At 40.7% G+C, this 22,615-nt stretch overlaps 1 protein-coding gene across 3 annotated transcripts in view; it reads right to left on the reverse strand.

Moving 5' to 3' along the window:
- The window catches only part of LOC308065841 (uncharacterized protein), a 64,437-nt gene continuing 41,822 nt past the window's right edge, over nt 1-22,615 (reverse strand). For 2 of the 3 annotated variants that reach the window (XM_080392362.1, XM_080392361.1), the window contains one exon: nt 1-4,422. In XM_080392362.1, coding sequence (XP_080248488.1) covers nt 53-1,165 — 1,113 coding nt within the window. In that variant the 5' untranslated portion in view covers nt 1,166-4,422 and the 3' untranslated portion in view covers nt 1-52. The other variant, XM_080392360.1, reaches the window with a different exon arrangement.

Raw genomic sequence — 22,615 nt, forward strand, 5'->3', positions numbered from 1 at the left:
GTCACGGGCAAATAAGACTCTACTTGGGGAAATTAGTTTAATTTATTACCAATCAAATGAGAGTAGGATAAAGAGAAATAAAACCAAATCTTTCAACCCCTGCTGCCACCCCTCCCTTCTCCCGGGCCCAGCCTCCCCGGGCCGAAGCCTCCCCCCTACGGGGGCGGTGCAGGGCCGGGGCCACGGCCGGTCCCTCCCCCGCCGCCTCTGCCGCCCCGGCCCCCTCCGGGGGAGGCTCCTCACACGCCTCCCGGCTCCAGCCCGGGCCCTCCCGCGGGAGACGCTGCTCCAGGCCCTTCTCCAGCGGGAGCCCTTCCCGCGGGGGGGCTGCAGCTCTGCCCGGGCCGCTCCTGCGCGGGGCCCTCCCGCGGGGCGCAGCCCCTCGGGCACAGGCTGCTCCAGCCCGGGCCCCCCGCCCCCGGGGGCACCGGCCCTGCCCGCAGCCCGGCCCCGGCCGGGGCTCCGCTCCCCGCTGCCGGGAGCTGCTCCGGCGCGGCGCGGCGCGGGCTGCCCGCCCCCGGGGGCACGGCCCCCTCCGGGCACCCCCTGCCCCGGCCCGGGGCCCCCCCCGCTGCGATCTGTCCCCCCGGAGGCGCCGCCGCCGTGGCTGAGGGCTCGGCCTTGCCCAGCGGCGGGGCCGCCTTGGAGCCGGCTGGCACGGGCTGGCGGGCGGGGGGGGCTGCGGGCACCTGCGCACAGCGGCCGCCCCCGCAGCCCCCACTACCGAAACCTTGCCAGGCAAACCCAGTGCAATTCCTATGAATGCAGAACACGCCAAATTTTGTGCTCCTTCCCCCTTGCAGAGCACCTGCACCAGAGCAGCCAGAGAGCTGCTGTTGGGGTGGGCACAGTGTAAAACCCAAAGCAATGGCCTCTGTGTGAAGAACACCGGGGGACTGTGTTCCATGGGCGTTTCTGTCGGTGGGGACAAAGCAGGAGAGTACCGCAGGACCGAGCATGGTATAAAATCGCTGCTCGTGCACCCTTCCAGCGCGGGTGGGCCCAGCGGCCTGTTAGCCGCTGGCTGTAGTGCAGATGGCAGGCAGAACCACCCAGCACAGCAGCTGTCGAGCCTCACACAGCCAGCAACGTACGGTGAGAAAACAGAGACCTTGCACAGCGGATTCCCCACCTCCCAACCCACTTCCCCTTGCTGCATCTTCATGGCACTCTAAATAATGATTTAGATTCTTTCATGCCTGATCATTCCATTAAATTCTGGGTTTCAAGTTTGACCAGACCTTCATGTGTTTTACTAGGTCTTATTTATGTTTTCTTCCAAGGCAAAAATGTATTGTAAGGCTGGTTTATTTGCAAGGCAGTGTTTAACAAAACAGTATGATATGTATCTGATTAAAAACCCAGCCAACGATAAAGTGATTATCTTTCAGCACAGTGTGTGGTGCCATATGGTGACTGAGCAAGTGGGAAGAACTCATGCTTAATATGCAGCTCCAGTGATTTACGGTTACTGACTTCCTGTAGAAAATGACTGCTTCTTTCATAAAAACCTAATTAGTTTAAAAAGTACTTGTTTGCAGAGAAAATTTATATTGATAAAGTTGCCAGTGCAGTATCCAAATGTATTAATGAACTATAAAAAGCTCGAGTGGCAGGTGCAGTTTGAACCACCTGTCTTGATCTGTCCTGCTGACCCTGATCAGAGGAGCTGCTTGAAATAACCATGAGCAGCTGTTTTTTCTCGTCCTTTTTTTTATTTATTATATTTATAAACTGTGTACAATTGCACCAAATCAGGTAATACATTGATGAGAGGACTAAGAAACGATTATTCTTTTGGCTTTTTTTGTAGTTCTGCCAGTAAATCTGAAGAATTTGTAAAAAACCCTGGTCTATTTTTCCTAAATCAGGCAGCTCTCTCTTCCTACAACAGTAAAAGATACAAGGTAACAACCTGAAAATCACACAAATAAGAATCAAACAGCAGCCATATTTTTATCAAGAAACTTTCATACAAAATGTTTCATTAGCTTGGTAGAATCACAGCATGTTTAACCTTACTAAAATCATCCAAAACACTTCCTCTCTTACCGTAGTATAAACCCAAAATAACACCACTGAATTCTGTGTGAATGGGTCTAATTCTGAAAGGCAGGCACCTGAAGAACCATAGCTATACCCTATTAAAACCATTGGGAACCTTTATACTCGCGTCTCTTACTCCATAGGTTAGAAATGGACATGTTTTGTGCATAAGATTTTAGATAATTTCTCATAGGTAAAAAAAAACCTGTCATATGGAATATCACAGTAGGTGTTTCCATTATTCCTGTATTTTCTGTTCAATCCTCTCATCTACTATATATGTGTTTAATCTCTCCTTTTTATCTTGAATGCAGTGTTATATAAGTGAAATTCATACAACCATTCAGTCTCATATTTAAAAAAAAGGCTAAGTCCCACAGAGGCTTGTAGTGGCTCAAAATATGTTCTTCATTTTCCTCAGAAGCTGACAAGCACAACTGTCCTTTCTCCATCCAATTCTCTGTAGTGTCATTTCTCCTTTTTCCTTTCTCACAGCCATTATTATTTTATAATATATATTAAAAATATATAAAATAGAATCTTCAAATCTTCCCCCCCCCCATCTTAACTATTTTAGAGCTCACCACCTTGACAGAATAACTCTGTCCATTCTTCCCTTGTCTTTGTTCTTACCTTTTATCTCAGGAAAAAAAAATCACGCTTTTCCACACAATTATATACTCAAATTCTTCCCCATCTTTTGTGCATATTTGGGCTGGTGACCCTACTTGGTGACTCAGTTTTCTGTATTTATTTGTAAACTCTATTGTGGGGTTGAGGTAAAGCATCATACACATATATTCTTTTGTCTACATAATGAAAATGACAGATAAAGATTCAATATTGCTTTACTATTAGTGTTGAACAGCGTTAGACAGAAGGAATTTTACTGATACAAGCAGTTGCATTGAAATTTTCGCTTGCTCTTAATTTAAATTTAAAACCAGTAGGCTGTAGGATGAAGTCTGAGGATACTCTAACTGCTCATTCAACAACACAGTAATCCATACAGCTTGAGGGACAGTGAGGGAGGGACCTTTCTGTTAGCTGAAAAAATAAAAGATCTGGGGGTTAGTGTCTTCCTTCTGCATATATGCAAATCTTTAAGACTCACTGTGAAAATAAATGAATTAAACAGCATATTATAAATTGTATGTATCTGTTTCTTTAGTAATTCTCTGCTAAAATATTAGTAAAATGAATATTTTTAAAAAAAATGAAAAATTATGATTTACTGTGTAGCTTTAACAGTAAATTGCAAATATTCACACTCATGTTGAGTAGAATATTAAACTGTATTCAGTTTAGTAATCTGAATTTGGCCTTTACTTAACAAAACAACATAAAAGAAAATTATTATCTGCTAACTCTACCTCAAAGGTACTATGGTAACATGAATAATGTTGTGCAAGTAACATTATTCTGAAGAAGCCCCTGAGAACCCTGTAAAACAAGGAAGAAAAGGGATAGAAAATAAAGGGGCAATTTCAAATTTTTTTGTTTATTTCCTCAGGGTTTAAAACAATTGAGAAAATCATGAAGAAGCCAAATGATCCCAGCTGGTATGGGGGGCAGACGGCATATCACACTACAGAACATTAATATGCCGTAAACATGAAGGATATATAATTAGATGAAAGGGTATTCCTTCCTCCTCTGGAGTATCCTTGCTTCCCTGGCAAGTTTTGTGGAGCAAGTGAAAGGGTCAATAAAGTGGCGAGTTCGGTAGCATCCCGATTCTGTGGACTATCAGAAGAGGCAACTATATATGTTATACAAACTGTAGGGTTTTTCTTTTTTATTGGAGAGGAAAAAAAGAGAGGACAGAGTGGCAGGACACAGAGTGAACACTGAAAGGGACTTGTAAAGTCCTGGGTAATTCAGATTGGGAGAAATATTTTAAGGCCATCTAGTCCAAGTGTTTGCTAAAAGCATGGCATATTTCAAAGGTAGGCAGATTACTCAGAGTTGTTGTTCAGATAAATTTTGAATGTCTCCACACACAGAGATCTCACACTTCCTTGGAAAACCAGTTTTAATTTTTGTGCATCCTTACATGCAATCTAAGCTTACGGCAGTGGTATTTAAAATAGCTCTAGTGATTATTAACATCAAATAGAGTGGACTAGAGGGTTAATTTTGTTGCGATTTATCATATTTTTTGATGTAGTATTAACACAAAAACATGGAAAAAACTGAAACAGAGCCTAAAACACTAGTAAGACAGGAAAACTGAGCTTGTTTGATGGCTTCTTGTGAATTCCAGATCTTTATTATGTAGTCTACAGAAAGTGGACTAGTTATCAAAATAGTACACTGGGCAGTCCAGGGCGGGTATCTGCGTCTTCTGTGTGAATATATCATGCCCTGTCAAACCTGTAGATGAAAAAGAAAAAGACAGAGAATTAGCTAACCTACCCACTCTCAAATCCATGTTCAAACTCATACCATAGATATTTTGATTTCAGTTAGATATCTAATGTTGAGTAAATACTTAAGTGCTTTGCTAAATTAATGTGAGGAAGAATTCGAGTATGTTACGTCTTCTCACATATATAATGCTTCCTGAGAATGGATCCATACCCACGCTGTAACCATAGCCATGCAAAGAACACTTATACATCACGTCCCCTTCTTACATGACATTTTTCTGTCTGAAGGTGTTTTACTGATCTGAACATAGAAATTGTAGGATCTGTTTGTTTCTGAGGTTAGGAAAAGGCCTGTCATTCATGACTGTATTACATGGATTGTTTTCAACTGCTTGTTACTGTGTTTCATTGTTCATAAAACACAGAACATTAGCTTGAATTAAAATTGCCCATGTACATCATATGCCGGTATAAAAGACATAAAGTGTGACATGAATTTACATAGCAATAAGAATAACACACTTCACCTAAACCTTGAAATGTAACAGCACAATTTAACAGAAAAAAATCCAAAGCAGTGTGAAATAGGAAGCAAAGATTCCTTTATTCAACTCTATTTTATATGACATTTTTACACAGATATATTTACATTCTTTAAGCTGTATCTTAACCAAGAGACTACTACTACAACCTGATTTTTCATAGTAGGATCTTTAACAATTATGACTATTTTACTCTCTACTTTTATGTCTGATCTCATGGCTCTTGTAATTAAGAAAGTTATTTAAGATTATAGTTTACTATATTTAAGAAGAAGAGGTGATGTGATGTAGAGATATGCAAATTATGGTAGGAACTTTAAAAAAATTGTGACCCATAGACTTGCAGAAAATCAGAAATTGTAGTATAAAATTGGCAGTTGCTTGTCATTCACAAAGATGAAAATGCAAAATAGACAGTCTCATTTCAGCACTGTTCAATAATAAATCAACAAGCCAGACATGACTCAGAGTCTGCTCGTAAATTAGTTGACATGGAACAAGGAATCACAAGGAAAGGCAAGGCAGAAAAGAAAAAAGGGGAGAAGCAGCAAAACCGTGCCTCATGTGGCTTTCTGCTCTATTACTCTTAGACAATTACATGAAATATTAAATAGTACATTTACTGGCAAAAAGAGAGTGTTAAACAAACATGCTGTAATGGACTAAATTATTGAAATCAATAGTAGAGCAGCTATAAATTGATGTAAGATCATTGCTGATGTAACTGTTTCATAAGATACAAAACTGGACCCAGAGGTGATTCCCCTATTACCTTCACCACTGCCAGTTTTCCTGAGAACAGTTAGGTATTTCTTATTCCTGTTGATGGCAATAACAGCAAAAAAGACCCAAGCCAGATTAATCCTAACTAAGATTAAGAATTTACATGGGCCAAAGTTGCTTGACGTAGAAATCCCACATTACACTTAGAGTCAACAAGCCCAGGTTTGTCTGTGTACCACTGAGGAAGCTGGTGTTTGATTTAGAGATCTCAGTTAGAGGGTTATGTTGCACAGGACAAATCCAGACCTGTCATGCTGAAATTATAGTTGACGGTGAGTGTTGGAGGGAAGGTGGCAGTGGGCTGTCCTCTGCCTGCTTCAGTATCAGTGGGAAATAGCTTTAAAGCTTTAAATAAATTTAAATCAGAATTTTCCTGAGCTATTTTTAGCAGTTTAAGATAATGAGGAAAGGAAACAACCTTCCACCTTCAACAGAAAAATTGTTTCTAAAGCAAAACTTAGTCCTTTAAAGTTAAAAAATTATTCCAGTGTTTCCACACAATAGTGACTGTAAACACAGAAAACAAACAGAATAGCAAGCATTCTGAGCCGATTAGTGTAATAGTATATATATTCTTAAATATTTTTAGTATTTATTTTTTGTTACTACATTAGAATTGGTCATAATATAAGTTTCATACTATAATTTCAGGTAAACTGAATCATAGTTTAGTGGTTAGATATGAAATCATGTAGTTCATTTAAGCGTACAGATCTGAGGTGGCATAGATGTGGCAGAACTGAGCTTTTTTTTTTTTTAAAAAAAAAACTGCTGAGGTCTTTTCTATGTATAAAGACAAGGTCTTAATTTCTTGCACATCCAGAGCATTTCTATGTAATAAATGCTGTTCTGCCTAAAAAATTCAGTTAATGAAACTGGGAGAAAAATCTGTCATATCAACCTGTGTAACACAAGTCTGCAAAGTAAAACAGCAATTAATACTGTGATTTCTGTGACTGTTAGCATTCAGCAGTCGCTGGTGTAGTAGCAAAGTAGCACTTCTAGCTGGCACTAAAGCCTATCTAGCTGTATGGTATTTTACAGCCAAGGATGGGTCTGAGTTGCAATAGCTATTAAAATTTGAGGATCTTGAGAACATTGCCTGAATCATAAACACACTCACGGTGTCGTACTAGGGAAAACTGTGAAGAGGACTAAGGGAGGATGAGTTCCAGTAGTATGAAATTGAAACTGGTAATCAGTTTTTAAAATGTGTCAAGTGGAAGGAATAGGACTTTGGGAGCATTTGGGGTGGCATCAGCACTACTGTTAAGAAACATACATGTCCTGACTTTGTGTTCTCACCTTGTGATTAAAAAATGGTGACAAATGAAGTGTTAAAAATGTAATGAGAGAGACAGAGATGAAAGTGAAAAAAGGGTTTTTGTGGTGTAATGGGATCAATTAAGGATTCAAAAGTATGAGAGCAGCAACGCAAATGAAATAATGTAAGTTTGCTTTAGGAATTATGATATTAACTACTTTGTTAAGCCTCAGAGCATGCCCAGGATAAAGAAAACACTTTAAATTTAGATTTAATTGGGAACTCATTAAATTGTTATGTAGCAGGATCTGTCACTTGTGTAGTGTTTCATTTAGCATTACGTTTCTCAATCCAGTGTGAGCACAAGGGGCTGGGCTGGTCAGCACGCTGAGTGTAGACCTGCATCTAGCATTGATGACCAGTCACAATATGCAGATACAATCTGAGGGCAACCTGAGACAAATTTTAAAGCATCTGGGTGGGGAGAAAAAATCAGGTCCACACTACCCCTTAGTATGTGCTCAAGATGTTTTCTTTTCAGTGTGGGTGCTAATAGGCATGTTGCACCTGTAGAGAGAGGGTGGCTTATTCCTGTCTATCCATTTTGGATACCACCATATTTCTTTGAATCAGTGGAACTCATTCTGCTAGATTGATTCAAAGTTGACCTATTTCAAAAAACCTCTGCAGCTTCCAATATCCAAAATTTATGAGTAGAAGCAGCAACCTTTTTATTTTTTTACAAAAGCCTTAATATCTTCTGCCAGAAAAGCGAAAAGACCTGCAGAGACAAGCAGCTTAAGCTGCCCTTATGGATGTGTAAACAGTAACCCACAATTGGCCCACGGGTGTTAACAATGACATGTGAAATAGGGTCAGGGACTGTCCATCAGTCCTAATCCCAACCCTCTCAGCATGATCCAGAAGTAGCCAAAATTTTCACTCTCTTGAAGGAATTATTAACCTTTTAGCTGCAATCCTAATTTTATGGCTGTGCCCAATTCCCGCTGAAATGAGAACTGGGGTACAAAAAACATGGACCAGGAGGAGCAGGCCTTGCCCCAGAGGTTTTACCGTCTGCCTGGAATTTGCATTTTGGGATCTCACACAGGGCAAACAAGAAGTGAAGGGAAGTCTATGGCATGAATATCTAGTTCCAAGGAGCTTCTAGGTGGAAATTTGTGCTGTTTAATTAAACACATTTTTTAAAAGAACAAAATTAGTTCAGAAGGAACTCTGGAGAGAATTCTGCTTTTCTCATTTCTGCTCTCACGATCTGTTTTCTCTAGCTTTTCCTCCAGAAACCAGACTTCATATTTGCCCATATCCATTTGCACCTTCTGTTTTTCTCTAGTTGCTTCTCCACTATCTATCACATGGTTTGTTTTCCTTTATAATCAAAATGTAACTTGCTTACAATGAACAACGTCCAATTGTTCAACGCAGAAGACAACCAGAAAACCCAGGAAGATGCACTGAAATGAAATATTTTGGCAAGATAGTGGTGATAAAAAGACAAGTTCAGCTTGTTGCCAGAGGCAAATACTACTTTTGCTGGCTGGTTGAATAACTGGCTTTCAGTTGCATCTGTGGCGGGTTGCCAGAAGTTCTGGTTCTGGATGGTTACCGTGGTGAATTGATAGGAAGAGAAAACAAATAGGCAGCCAGATCTATCATAGCTGAATGAAATATCTAGCTCCTGTGCCTGAAGTTCAGCTGAACTGTGTGGATGTAGTGGAACGTTGTAGCCTGTGGATTTGGGCAGCTGGTCAATGAGCTGAGTATCTTGCTACTAACACAACTGGCACTGGTGAGTCTAGTCTGCCTGGGTGAATTAGCAGGGAGGGGTGAGGCTGGGAAACCAAGCACAAGTCTGCAACTGGCAGCAAATAGCTGGAAATTGTTACAGGAACCAGCTCAGACAGCTATTTCAGATAAGGGACCCTTAGATCAAAATTAGAGGTATTTTATCTCATGTCTGTGCTTTGCCCTTGTCCCAGAAGAATTCTCCTGCCAGCAATCAGAATTTAAAGAAATGAGATGGCACTTGTCAGTGTAGAATTGGTATGAACAAAACTAATTACTGTTACACATTTTTTCTGTTGTAAAGAAGAAATAGCGGAAACTGCTAGTTTAATTAATTAATAGTAACTTTTATATTAGCTTTTCAATTACAATAAATTACAAGCAATGTATTAGACCTTTTAAAAACTGAAACATGGGGTGTGTGTGTTCCATTTTTAAAATATTTACTCTAAGATTCCATGTTGCTGTTTTCTACATTAGCATGAGAGTCCATAGTACCTTAATCTTCTTAGTCCACTGAAAAAATGTTTAAATACCTGACATAGATTGTTATTGTTATCACTAAAAATTATTTCTGTGATGCAGATGACATCTTTTAATCAAGGGCCATTGACCCAATGGCATTGTTGAAGTTTTTATACATTGTTTTGCTTTCTTTTTTCTTTTTTCACTTGTCAAAGCGAGAATAAGTTATCAAGATATAACATTAAGACTTATCAAGGCTGTCAAATTAAATACTAGGGTGACTCTTGTGTATTTCCCAGGTGGATTTCAGACTGGCAGGGAAGAGAAGTCACTTTTTTGAAAACGTGAGACCTTCATCTCACCTCCATAAGACAATGAAGGTTCATCAAACTAACAAAAACAACTTTAGAAGCAGGAGAAAGAAAGAAAGAAAAGAAAACAAAAGCAGTGACTTAACAGCTGACAGCAGGGTGAAGAAGTTCTTCAGGTCAAATTGAATCTCTTCTTTTTGACAGGTAAAGCCATGAAAAACTCATCACTCATACTCTCACACTAGCCAGGATAATATTATGATGCTATTTCTTTACAGACAGCAGCTGTAAAAATATGACAATTCGTTTCAAATATTCTTTTTTATACAAATATTACAAAAATAATGAGCAACTCAAATGCAATTTTTTCTAATTACAGTATTTCTAGTACTGAACTGTAGCATTGTTAGAATAATTTATTTAAAGATAAAATTTTTTCCTCAGAAATGAGTGGGACTGGGTTTAATGATTGCTTTATCAAAGGATAGTTAGGCCTGGATCAGATACATGCTGGAAAGAGTGTGTTCACTAATGAGATTTCACAGCTGTGGATGCTTGTGTAGGTCCTACATAGAGATACTGGGTACAGATTCATTTGGCTTGACTTCCATGTAAGTCCATGCTCCGGTGGCCCAAGTATCTCTGAAGACCATGAGGGAATGTTAATCTCAATGATTTACTTGGCTATTAATATCTGCCTTTGTGACCTACATACTGTGAGCAAAAACAAGTGAGGGCATTCAAAAAGATGAACACTTTTATTTCTTACATTGATAGACCAAAGTCTGATTTTTTTTTTTTTTGTATGATCTTAATTCATATTGAACATATTGATAGGGGTTTGGCTGTGTTCTCCTACCTCAAGTGCTCATTAGCAAGTGATTCCTAAAGTATAACTCAGACCTCCTATATCAAGAGTGTTTGTCAAACCTTTTCAACTCATGTAATCTTTTGGGTTATGTTAGGACATTGAGCTTGTAGTATTTCCTTCCTTTCATCTTTATGTGACTGGCTTCAACATCCAAAAGGGAGACAAAATGTTTCTGTCAAAATTGTATTTAATACTTCAACAGTAGTGTTTCAGACACATGGATTTTGATCTTTATTAGGTTTTGTTTATGTCAATATATATGCATTAACAGTATCTAGAAACGATAATGAACTCCATGAATTTCAAGAGCGATCTTTTTTTCACACTTCTCTGACTTCTAGCTATTTCACATTATGTCATCCTCCACAGTAAATTAACAATAAGGATTAGACTGTTATGTCTGTTTTGAGATAAGTCCCGTGGTAGCACCATTTGACACTTCTTTTGGGGGTTACACTGAAATTTAATGATGATGATGATGATGATTATGATTATTATTATTATTCCTTTACTTGAACACTTGCATTTAAAAAAGGTGGAACACATACCAAGTCAGAGGGGAAAAGCCCATCAATATCACAGTCCCGCTGGAAAACACAATGAAAAATGAGCTGTGTGTTTTCTCCCGTCCGCCTCTGATTTCAGAGAAAGGAATTAGAAATCTCAAGAAGGGAAGAAAAATTGTGGGAGTAAGTATGCATCACCCTACAGAATTCACAGAGGAAATGCGCTACATACAGGTTTCAATCACAGTCATAGAACAGTTTGTGTTGGAAGGGACCTTAAGGATAATCTAGTTCAAACCCCTCCTTCCAGGGACAGGGACACCTTCCACTAGACCAGGTTGCTCCAAGCCCCATCCAACCTGGCCTTGAACACTTCCAGGGATGGAGCAGCCACAGCTTCTCTGGGCAACCTCTTCCAGTGCCTCACCACCCTCACAGTAAAAGAATTTCTTCCTAATATCGAATGTAAATCTACCCTCTTTCAGCTTAAAACCATTCCCCCTTGTCCTATCACTGCAGGCCCTTGTAAGAAGTCCCTCTGCAGCTTTCCTGTCAGCCCCTTTAGGTACTGGAAGGCCGCTGTAAGGTCTCCCCGGAGCCTTCTCTTCTCCAGGCTGAACAGCCCTGACTCTCTCAGCCTGTCTGCCTAGGAGAGGTGCTCCAGCCCCCTGATCATCTTTGTGGCCTCCTCTGGACTCACTCCAACATGTCCATGTCCTTCTTATGTTGGGACCCCCAGAGCTGAACACAGCGCTGCAGGTTGTGTCTCAGTAAAGCAAAGTAGAGGGGGAGCCTAGGACACAGTTGGCTTTCCGGGCTGCAAATGCCCATTGCTGGGTCATGTTGCACTTCTTGTCAACCAGCACCCCCAAGTTCTGCCTCTCAGGGCTGCTCTCAATCCATTCTTTGCCCAGACTGTATTTGTGCTTGGGATTTCAATGGCCCTCATGCAGGACCTTGCACTTGGCCTTGTTGAACTTGAGGTTTGCACGGGCCCACCTCTCAAGCCTGTCAAGGTCCCTCTGGACAGCATCCCTTCCCTCCAGCATGTCAACTGCACCACTCAGCTTGGCCTCGTCGGCAAACTTGCTAAGGGTGCAGTCAGTCCCACTGTCCATGTCACCAACAAAGATGTCAAACAGTGCCTGAGGAACGCCGCTTGTCAGTGGTCTCCACTTGGACATTGAGGCATTGACTGCAACTCTTTGAGTATGACCATCCAGCCAATTCCTTATCCACCAAATGGTCCCTCCATCAAATCCATGTCTCTTTCCATTTTAGAGACAAGGATGTCATGTGGGACAGTGCCAAATTCTTTGCACAAATCCAGGTAGCTAATATCAGTTGCTCTTCCTTTATTCACCAATGCTGTAATCCTGTGGTAGTAGGCCACCATATTTGTCAGGCACGAGTTCCTTCAGTGAAGCCATGTTGACTGTCAACAATCACCCTATTTTCCTTGTGCCTTAGTACAGCCTCCAGGAGGATCTGCTTTGTGATCTTGCTGGGCACAGAGGTGAGACTGATGGGCCTGTATTTTCCCTGGTTTTCCGTATTTCTCTTTTTAAAAATGGGTGTTCTTAACATATTCTTGTTCAGAAATGTAATTATAATGAATAGTATTTTTCATTATCATGCAAATAAACGTCTTCAGGGAAGATCCTATTTTATTTTGCATTGGGAAAGATACCAAATCAATAATTTACATGTGACCTACTTGACAACTGGAGAAGTTTAGAGCCCACTGTTAATTTTCTGATTAACATTCGTCTATATAAAAATGGATTAAAACTTGAAATAGCCACTCACTTTTGAAGAGGTTTATATCTAGAATTAAGCTGTGCTTTTCAGGAATATCTCCACAACTCTCCTTCTTACCTGATTCTGGGGTATGGATCAGAAACACTGTAGTAGGTGGCTATGGGTGGTATGTAGTAGGTGGCTATATATTTTTTTCCCTTGTTGAAGAATGTTGACTGGAATAATCAGATTATGGGCAGCGACCTGTTTAAGTATTTTTACCACAGTGCTATACATTTTTCTGTTAGCATACACACAGAAAAAATTTCAAAACTTTTTTTTTTTTCAGTTTTTTGGACACTTGATTCTACGGTGGCAAAGAGATGCTAGGAAAGGGTTTATTCCTACCACCACACAATGTTAGACTTGCACTTCTGAGTCTCAGGGACAGCAGATGAGACACACAGAGGATGAGAAGGGGAATAGCATTATCTCCGAACTGTCATGAAATGCTAATTCACAATAAGGTGAAAGGAAAACTTTGTAGGAAACAAACTACCCTTGATCCAGCCCCATCATACAAGGCTGAAAGTGATTTTGACTTTTGCTAGAGAATAAATAATTCAGAATTGTCAGGAAGCTTTGGAAGAGGGGATGAAGTGTTGTTAGGACTTCCAAGCAGTTTTTTGCTAACTTGCTCTGCAGTGCTCTTCTGTCAGTACTTAAGAAGGGATGCAAATAGTGGATCACTTTTAAAGCAAGTACATATGAGACTTTCAGATTGGATATTTGAACTTCTGCGTCAAGACTAAAGCATAAGCAAAGTTAGAGATTTATAGTGCGCAAATGTGCCATCTCTTGCATTAGTTAAGTCTTTAGAAAACCAAATACCCATGTTTTTAATGAGTAAAAATCAAGTATCAGTGACTGCAATGTGAAGATTTCCTATTATTGATGGAAACACAGTGTATAGGATTCCCCTGCTTCTGGGAGCTACCCGTTTGTATTTTTTGTGCACTGGTAACAGATCACAGCTTGAAGTGCCATTTTACCTAAGAAAGGAAAGCAGGCTTCCTAATAGCACCACATATACATGAATTGTGACATTCTTTCTTCATAGAATTGCTCTGTTTTGTTTGGTTATGTGAAAAATAGTTGTATTGAGGGTAAAAAACCCTCATTTTCTCTATCCACTGCAGAGGAAGAAGTACATGAAGTTCACTCTCTCACAGCTCTGAATTTGATAAGTTGACTGAGATAAAACTGTTACTAGCACTTCCATTCCTTCATTTTTATTTGGTTTTTATTTTCTTTCCTGATCCAGGACTGATCTGATACCATTGTCTCAGTTCAGAAAGGGTCCATATCTGCAAATCTTAAATGGAAGGAAGAACGTGCTCCAGTTCAGTTAGGTATTTTGAGGGACAGTTTTCCAGTATTACCCTTTTCCTCAGGTTTCGTTGTGGCAAACTGAAGTGTCTCCTCAGTCACAGGCCAATTTCTATTAAGCTCTGTTTAAGCAGCAAATTCTTGTGTAAGATGCACCTAACACTTCAACATTAAAGTCACATAAACTAAAGTGCACAGAAAACTTATGTACTGGAACACTGAAGTCTAAATCTCTTCTGAGGATTTAGCTCATTTCTTTCCCCATGTAGTAGCGCTGTAGGTATGCCAAGAGAGGTATACGGAACAATTTATGTAGTGTAGCCAGGATACAAGGCAGATGAAAGGACAGTGTAAGAAAGGAGTAAATGGATTTTAAGGAAGAATTCGAAGAACTGGAAATACTGTAGCTGGCAGACTTTCCTTTTTTTCTTCATCACCAAATCCCTTTTCTGTGATAAAGCGATTCTCTGGAAATTATACAACCCCACACAAAATCATGACTTGAACAAAATAAAGGGAGAGCATAAAATCCAAACCAAATAAACTCTGAACTGTGAACTGGGAATTAGAGAAATGTTCAGAAATCCATAATCTGATTCAAAGTCCGATAGGGCTGGACTGGGCCACTTCTAGCAGGAATTTATTTTACCTCTAATTTATTGTGCTGTGTTTAATCGTCAATGTGAAAGATAAGTGCTTACAATTAAGAACTCGCCTTGATTTGGTTGCTTCCAAAATTCCTCTATGCCTTTTTCATCAATTTTGGCTATTTAGCATTATTTTACAGCTTGTTGATCGGCAGCAACCTCTCGTGGTTTAACCTGGGCTGGTTAAGTTGCCCTTATGATGTGTAGACAGCTACTAGGTTCACTCCAGTGCACTACAGCTAACAGTATTTGCTGCATATACCAAAAAAATTACTTATATTTAAAGGCAAATGTGATTAGACTGATAATTTTTTGCTATCTCACTCAAAGAACTGTGTTTTATGGATCTGCTGCTTTGACTTAAATATTCAACCTTGGGTTACGTTCTTTCTTCACTAGAATTATATTTAGTGTATCAACATAAAATAACCAGACGGCATCTTGCAATGATTTAAAGAGCTTTTTGCACTAGCTATTCTATAAAATTTTAATGGGTACACATGAAGTGATAGACGTTAATGTATTCTGTAGAAGGCAGACAAACCTGCAGATAATTTTTACAGGACTTCTAGCAGTAAATACAGAGTTTATTAAAACCAATATTTTACTGATGCTTATGAAACTAAACAGCTACAACATCCTGCCAATATTTTATTGGCTAACAGTTTTTAAAAGATAATTTTCAAAAGGAACAGAGAGTCACAGCAATTTAAATTCCATACACGGTTTTTCCTTTATTAGCATTTACAAAAGAAGAAAAAACACAGCTGAAAGAATTGTGTACATTGTTCATGTACACTATGGCTAGTCAGCCTCACTGACCCCTAAGAGATACTTGCAAAAATTAGGAGCCACATGGACAGACAAGTGAAGCCATTTGCAAAGTGGAGTTGAAAAGCATTGGCCTTGCATGATGAAAATGGCATGAGCGTACACTGCATCCCTGACTGACTTGGGCTAGGAACATCACAGACTCCCCTGTGAACTTCCACAGAAGCCCTGCACTGGTTTAGCCCTGCCACCAAATCGGTGTGTAAGTTGCTTCAAAAGCCTTGCCAACCTGGTTATATTTAGATCCATGCTTCCCAGCAAACCAAAGAGTCTGACTAGTGCTCAAGAACAGTGTCACGGTAACATGCAAGATTTCTTACTCTTCAGATTCATGGTCATGGTTTAATAATAATAAATTATTAAATTATTATTATTAATAATAATAACAACAAAAAACCCTGCCCCCCAAAAAAACCAACCCACCTCAACCTTAAATAACAGGGCAAAAAGAAAACAACAAAGACCTGAGTAGTACATTCAGTTGAACTTACTTAAAAGTATTTCTGAAAGCTATGTGAACATTTGGATTTTAAAATTGTTATATTACCCATTAACACTCTCCTTCTTGTGATCCTGGACAGCACACATCCAAACAGCTATTTAAGTTCTATTTTAACAACTGAAGTGCTCCATGACAACAGCTTTGCAACTCAGAAAATACAGAAGGCAGGGTCGTGCTGCTTCCATGCCTAAATAGATTCAGTCTCTTGATTCTTCTTTTCTTTTGTTGGCTTCAATTCCCCAATTGCACTTTTGATATCTGCACTGTTCAGAGGGTGGTATACTCAGTGCCCCATAAGGCAAGTGGCTTGGACTGTAAGTCACAGGGAGGGAGATCTGGGTGCTGTGCAACCTCTTCCTCAGTGCCCCAACTGCCTCGTTATTTCCCTTTGTGAACAGAATAGCTCCTATCTTGGCTTGACATGGATTTTAACTCCCATCATGACTGAAATGGAGATTTTAGCTAGACACGTGATCCATACAGCTTGGCTTTACCAGCCAGGATTGTATCTTTGCACCTAGTATTTCCTTTATATTGACCAGTGGCGACAGGGGCATTTAGGAAAAGTATCAGCTTTGCACTTGTGTACATATCCAGCAGTCTCACTAAGCAATCTATCTACATAAAAATCCAATGTGTATCTAAAAGTCTGTAGGAGCAGGAGTATTTCTGCTGTGACATGTTTAGATTCTCTGATACATACAGAAAAGAAGTTGGCTAAAGAAATCATGTTGCTTTGCTTGTTGAGGATTTTTCTCCCCTAGAATGTAGTGCAACACACACTAACTAGGACAAATGACTTAATCTCATCACTGCATGTTGTAAAATTAGTTTTGGCTGAATGAACATAAAATGGGCTGTTCAAACTCAGCCACTAGGCTTCCTATAAAGTTGAAAGGTAAAATTTACAGACTGATAGAAAGTACACTGTATGGTGGGTTTCTCATAATTGTCTTGCTCTGACAATACAGGATCAAGCCAACACTGAAGACTATATAATATCCTACAGTCAAAGAAATACATATATACACATATTAAAAAAAATAAAAAGAGCGAAAAGCCGAATCTGAGAAAATATTTGTCCTTAAATCTTTTTAATTTTTTAATCACTAGGTAGTTACATATCTTTAAAATAATCCTATTTTGTTTGGTCACGTGCACAGAAAAACGGGAATGCAACTTGTTCTCTATTTGAAAATGTTAATTTCTTGATTCATATCATACACTATATTGGCAAGGGATCAGAAAGTATTCATTCTAATAACCTTCAAAAGAAAATGAAATTATTTGGTGCTTAAAGTATACTGCAGTAGAGAGAACACACTGTAATGATCTGGATAGTGCACTGTTGGCTAAAACAAATGTGAAAACTTACGGCAGAGGTACAGTTTGAATTAGACAGAAAAACCAAGAAAAAGGAAGGTTAGATTAAGAAAAATTAGGTTATTCAGGGCAAAGAACTCAGATGCCAGTTCTCTGATCATCATGCTGCGCTCTGATTATGATCCAAAAAAATGCCTTATTTCATCTTTGCTACTTCATACTGTTATGCTTAGCAGGAAGCCACTGCAGTCACTAAAGCGAGGTAGGTCATCTTTAGCTGTGTGCCAAATTGCATTCAAATAAGCTCAGAAGGTATTCTAGTGACCAGCAATCACTAAATCATCAGCCTCCTCTTGCCCTGATATGACCTACATGCTAGAACTGAGTTTGGATTTGGTATAGTCATTTTGCTGCTTCAGCTCCATCCAGGACATTTCATTTTGACCATAACCTCTGTATTTTGGGACCAGCTGTGCATTGTCCTTCACTACTGCTTGTCTGAAGGGGAATAATTTGAATTTCTACATTTAAACCTCTTTCTTGAATTCCTTCTTGAGGATATCTTTTTGTCTTTTAACAATACCAAAATCTTGTCAGATCTTTCTGTTCTATCAATACCAGCTTTAAGAAGATATCCACATATGTAAAAAACAACCTCATCAGCATATACACCAAAAGTATGAAGGACAAGAATCTTATTCTATGTGAGAAGTATATCCTTTTATTACACATATGCTATACTGACAGAAATGGACAATAACTGGTCTCATTCATGTTAGTTCAAACAGATATGAAGAAAGAAAAATATTTAAGTTCTTGATCCCACACAGAATCTGATCACCTGACCCAAACACTTTACAGTGAATAAGAAAATTTTGCTGATATTGAGGGGTTGTGGAGCAGAACCTTGTTATAATTTTTACATTCTAGTAGAAAACACCTAGCTAAGATGCTTATTGTCTGAACTGTGATGGAATATCTAAAATGAGGGGATATTTTTCATGCTCCCAGAATAGCTTCTTACAGTACTGTGAGTTTCTTCTCTGGTTATTGATCTGCTTTAAATTGTTACTAGAAATGTACAGACTGTGGGAACTGTAGAATTTAATTACCCTGGCTGTGACCTACTATTTCTGGGACAGTGGCAGCTTAAGTCCTAAATTCTGCAATGTTCTGGTCCTGGTGGCATGTTAAAGTGGTTTTCCCACAATCTGTTAGCATTTTTTGTTTCTTCTAAAAGTGTCATTTTCGCTAGCTTGGAATATCATGAAAGCGATGCTATAAAATAGGGTCTCAGTCCACTGGGCATTCTTAGTTAGCCTGTTACTCTGCCTCAGATCTGATCACACTTAGATCACTGAATTTTAATTTTGTATGACTATTGAGATACATATTTATCTATCTCATAAATGCACCCAAAGAACCTTTGAGTATTTTTCTTTTTATAACTCCTGAATAACTACCAAGTAATAATCATTCCCAGTCGCAGTGCTGGGGTGAGTTCAAATCAGGTCCTATTTCTTGAATTATCCAGTCTTCCAGCTGCATTTCTTTCTTTATAAAGAGCAAAAGAGAATTTTGCTTTGCTTATAAAGCCAGTTGTATTCATTAGACACTTCATGAAAAATTTACTTGTTGTAAAAAAGTGGAAAAAACAAAACAATGACTTATGCACCTCTGGAAATTTTCCATATACAGACCTTACATTTTAAAGTGGCTACTGTCTGATCAATGTTTATAGACACTGTTTTTGATAGATTTCTTTTTTGGGTCTTTTTTCCTTCTAAGTGCACATTCCAAGAACAATGTAGAATTCTGCAACATTGGCAGTGAATCTCTCATTAGTGCAAAACAAGGCTTTTTTGTTTTATTTACACTGCCTGGAACACCAAAACACTTCACGAATGGACAGCCTAGCACTTCTTGCAGGGCAAAGTCCTTTAGTTCCACTGAGCTCGTGATATATTGGTAATGTCAGGCTGTCATGTCATAGAACCTTTTCTCATGTGGAATGGCTTCCAGCAAGCATTTCTATTGCTTCTGGTCAAACCCCGTGCAGCACTCTGCCATGAATAGCTTCACGCATCCTGCACATTCGTTTCCTGAATTATAGGCCACATACTGGCCAGCTTCAGATTTCATTTTGATAACTTTTTTTGTTGACCATGGTGGAATTGCCATGACTCTGAGCTTTGTTATAAAGCCCTTCTAAACATGTTGAAGACTTATGATTCAGGATCATTACCTTTATTGACAGAGGTTTTAATTCAAGCCATTTATAATATGGCAGTTACGCCCATCTGATCTTCCATAACAATTTTAATATGCAAAACTTTGTGATGCTGATTTATCTTGGAGCATATTGCCTTGGGCGCCTCATTTGAAACTCAGCATCTGAAGTATTGAGAATGAGCAGAAAGATGTACGCAAAAAGTGCTCATTAGAGCACATCTGCTTTCCTTCTGAGGAGGGCAGCAGTCTCATGCAAGTTGCTTCATATTTGTTTACAGAGGAGTGTTCTGTTTGTGGACCCTTCAGGAACACAAAATACACGCTGAGGTCAGTGAGGTTATTTCAACTCCAGAAGCAGGAGAAAAAGGTGGGTTTTTTGTGTGGGAGGAAGGTGGAGTGAGTGCGAAATCAGCCTCCCTGGTTTATGGCTTTTTGTAAGAAAGAGCAGTTGTGTTATGGAAGTGAGTTTAGTGGCACTGATCCATTACTAATCATAACCTGGATCCCTCTTTCTACGACATTATTTAATGAGGCTTGCTCTATGAAACATCATTGCTTTAACACAGTGTGAGAGTAACACAATGGAAAACCGCATAAATACTGCTCTTTACAAGACTTTTCATAGAATCACAGAATCCAGGTTGGAAAAGACCTTTGACATCATCAAGTCCAACTCTTAACCTGGTACTGCCAAGTCCACCACTAAACCCTGTCCCTAAGCAACAAATCTACACATCTTCTAAATACCTCCAGGGACAGTGACTCTACCATTTCCTTGGTTAGCCTGTCCTAATGCTTGACAACCCTTTTGGTGAAGAATTTTTCTTAATGTCCAATCCAAACCTCCTCTGGTGCAACTTGAGGCCATTTTCTCTTGTCCTATTGCTTGTTGCTTGGGTGTCCTGGTTTCAGCTGGGATAAAGTTAATTTTCTTCTTAGTAGCTGGTGCAGTGCTGTTGGTTTTGGATTTAGTATGACAATAGTGTTGATAATACCGATGTTTTAGTTGTTGCTAAGTAGTGCTTACTCGAAGTCAAAGTCTTTTCAGTTTCCCATGCTCTGTTAATAAGGAAGGGCACAAGAAGCCAGGAGGAGACACAGCCAGGACAGCTGACCTGAACTAGCCAAAGGGATATTCCATGCTGTAGAATGTCATGCTCAGTATATAAACTGGGGTGAGTTGGCCAGGAGGTGCTGAACACTATTCAGGGACTGGCTGGGCATCAGTCAGTGGGTGGTGAGCAATTGTATTGTGCATCACTTGTCTTTCTTGGGTTTCATTTCTCTCTGTCTTTTTGTTGTCTCCCTTTTAATAACTACTGGATGATGATGATGATGATGATGATGATGATGATGATGATGATATTATTATTATTTCCCCCCCCAGTTATTAAACTGTTATTATCTCAGCCCATGGGTTTTACTTTCTTTACCAATTCCCTTTCCCCATCCCACAGGGGGGGATATGGTGTGTGTGAGCAAGCGGCTGCTTGACACTTAGTTGCTGGCTGGGGTTAAACTATTTGGAGAAGAGACTGACACCTACCCTGTCTACAGCCTCCTTTCAGGTAGTTGTAGATAGCAATAAGGTCTCCCCTCAGCCTCCTTTCTCTAGGCTAAACAACCCCAGTTCCCTCAGCCGCTCCTCACAAGACTGACTCTCCACCAGCTTCATTGCCCCTCTCCACGCTCCAGCACCTCAGTCTTTCTTGGAGCGAGGGGCCCAAAGCTGAACCCCGTGTCCGAGGTGCGGCCTCACCAGTGCCCAGTGCAGGGGGACGGTCACTGCCCTGGCCCTGCTGGCCACACTGTTTCAGATACCAGCCAGGACGCTGCTGGCCTTCTGCCCCCCCGGGCACACGGCTGGCTCCTGCCCAGGGCTGTCACCCAGCCCCCCCAGGCCCTTCCCCCCAGGCAGTTCCCAGCCCCCTGCCCCAGCCCGTCGCGCTGCGTGGGGCTGGTGTGACCCAGGGGCAGGACCTGGCACTGAGCCCTGTTGAACCTCCTACAAGTGGCCTCGGCCCATCGGCCCGGCCTGCCCAGCCCCCTCTGCAGAGCCCCCTGCCCTCCCGCAGGTCAGCACTGCCCCCAGCTCGGTGTCACCTGCAAACCGACCGAGGGCGCACTCGGTCCCCTCGTCCAGATTGTTTATAAAGATATTAAAGAGAACTGGCCCCAGATCTGAGCCTCGGGGAACAGCACCTGTGACCAGCCTCCAGCTGGATGTAACTCCATTCCCCACCACCCTTCAGGCTCAGCCATCCAGCCAGCTTTTTACCCAGAGAAGAGTGCCCCTGTCCAAGCCACGAGCAGCCAGTTTCTCCAGGAGAATGCTGTGGGAGACAAGTGTCAAAGGCTTTACTAAAGTCCAGGTAGACAATATCCGCAGCCTTTCCCTCACCCACAAACCTAGTCCCTTTGTCATAGAAGCAGATCAGGTTTGTCAAGCAGGACCTGCCTTTCACCAACCCATGCTAGCTGGTCCTGATCCTCAGGTTGTCCTGCACATGCTCCATGATGGCACCCAGGGTGATCTGCTCCATAACCTTCCCTAGCACTGAGGTCAGGCTGACAGCCCTGCAGTTCCTCAGATCCTCCCTCCGGCCCTTCTATGTGGGCATCACACTGGCTAACCTCCAGTCTGCTGGGATCTCCCTTGTTAGCCAGGACTGCTGATAAACGATTGAAAGTGGCTTGGTGAGCACTGCCACCAGCTCCCTCATCCCTTGGGTGGATTCAATCCAGCCCCATAGACTTGAGTGTGCCTAAGTGGTGTAGCAAGTCACTAACCATTTCCTGTTGGATTACGGGAGCTTCATTCTGCTCCCCGTCCCTGGCTTCAAGCTCAGGTGGCTGGGTGCCTGGAGAACAACTGGTCTTACAATTAAAAACCGAGGCAAAGAAGGCATTAACTACCTCAGCCTTTTCCTCGTCCTTTCTCACTGTGTTTCCTCCCACATCGAATAAGGAATGGTGTCCTGGGGC

The sequence above is a fragment of the Falco punctatus genome, assembly GCF_963210335.1.
Source record: "Falco punctatus genome assembly, chromosome: 6".
NCBI classification, from domain to species: Eukaryota; Metazoa; Chordata; class Aves; order Falconiformes; family Falconidae; genus Falco; species Falco punctatus.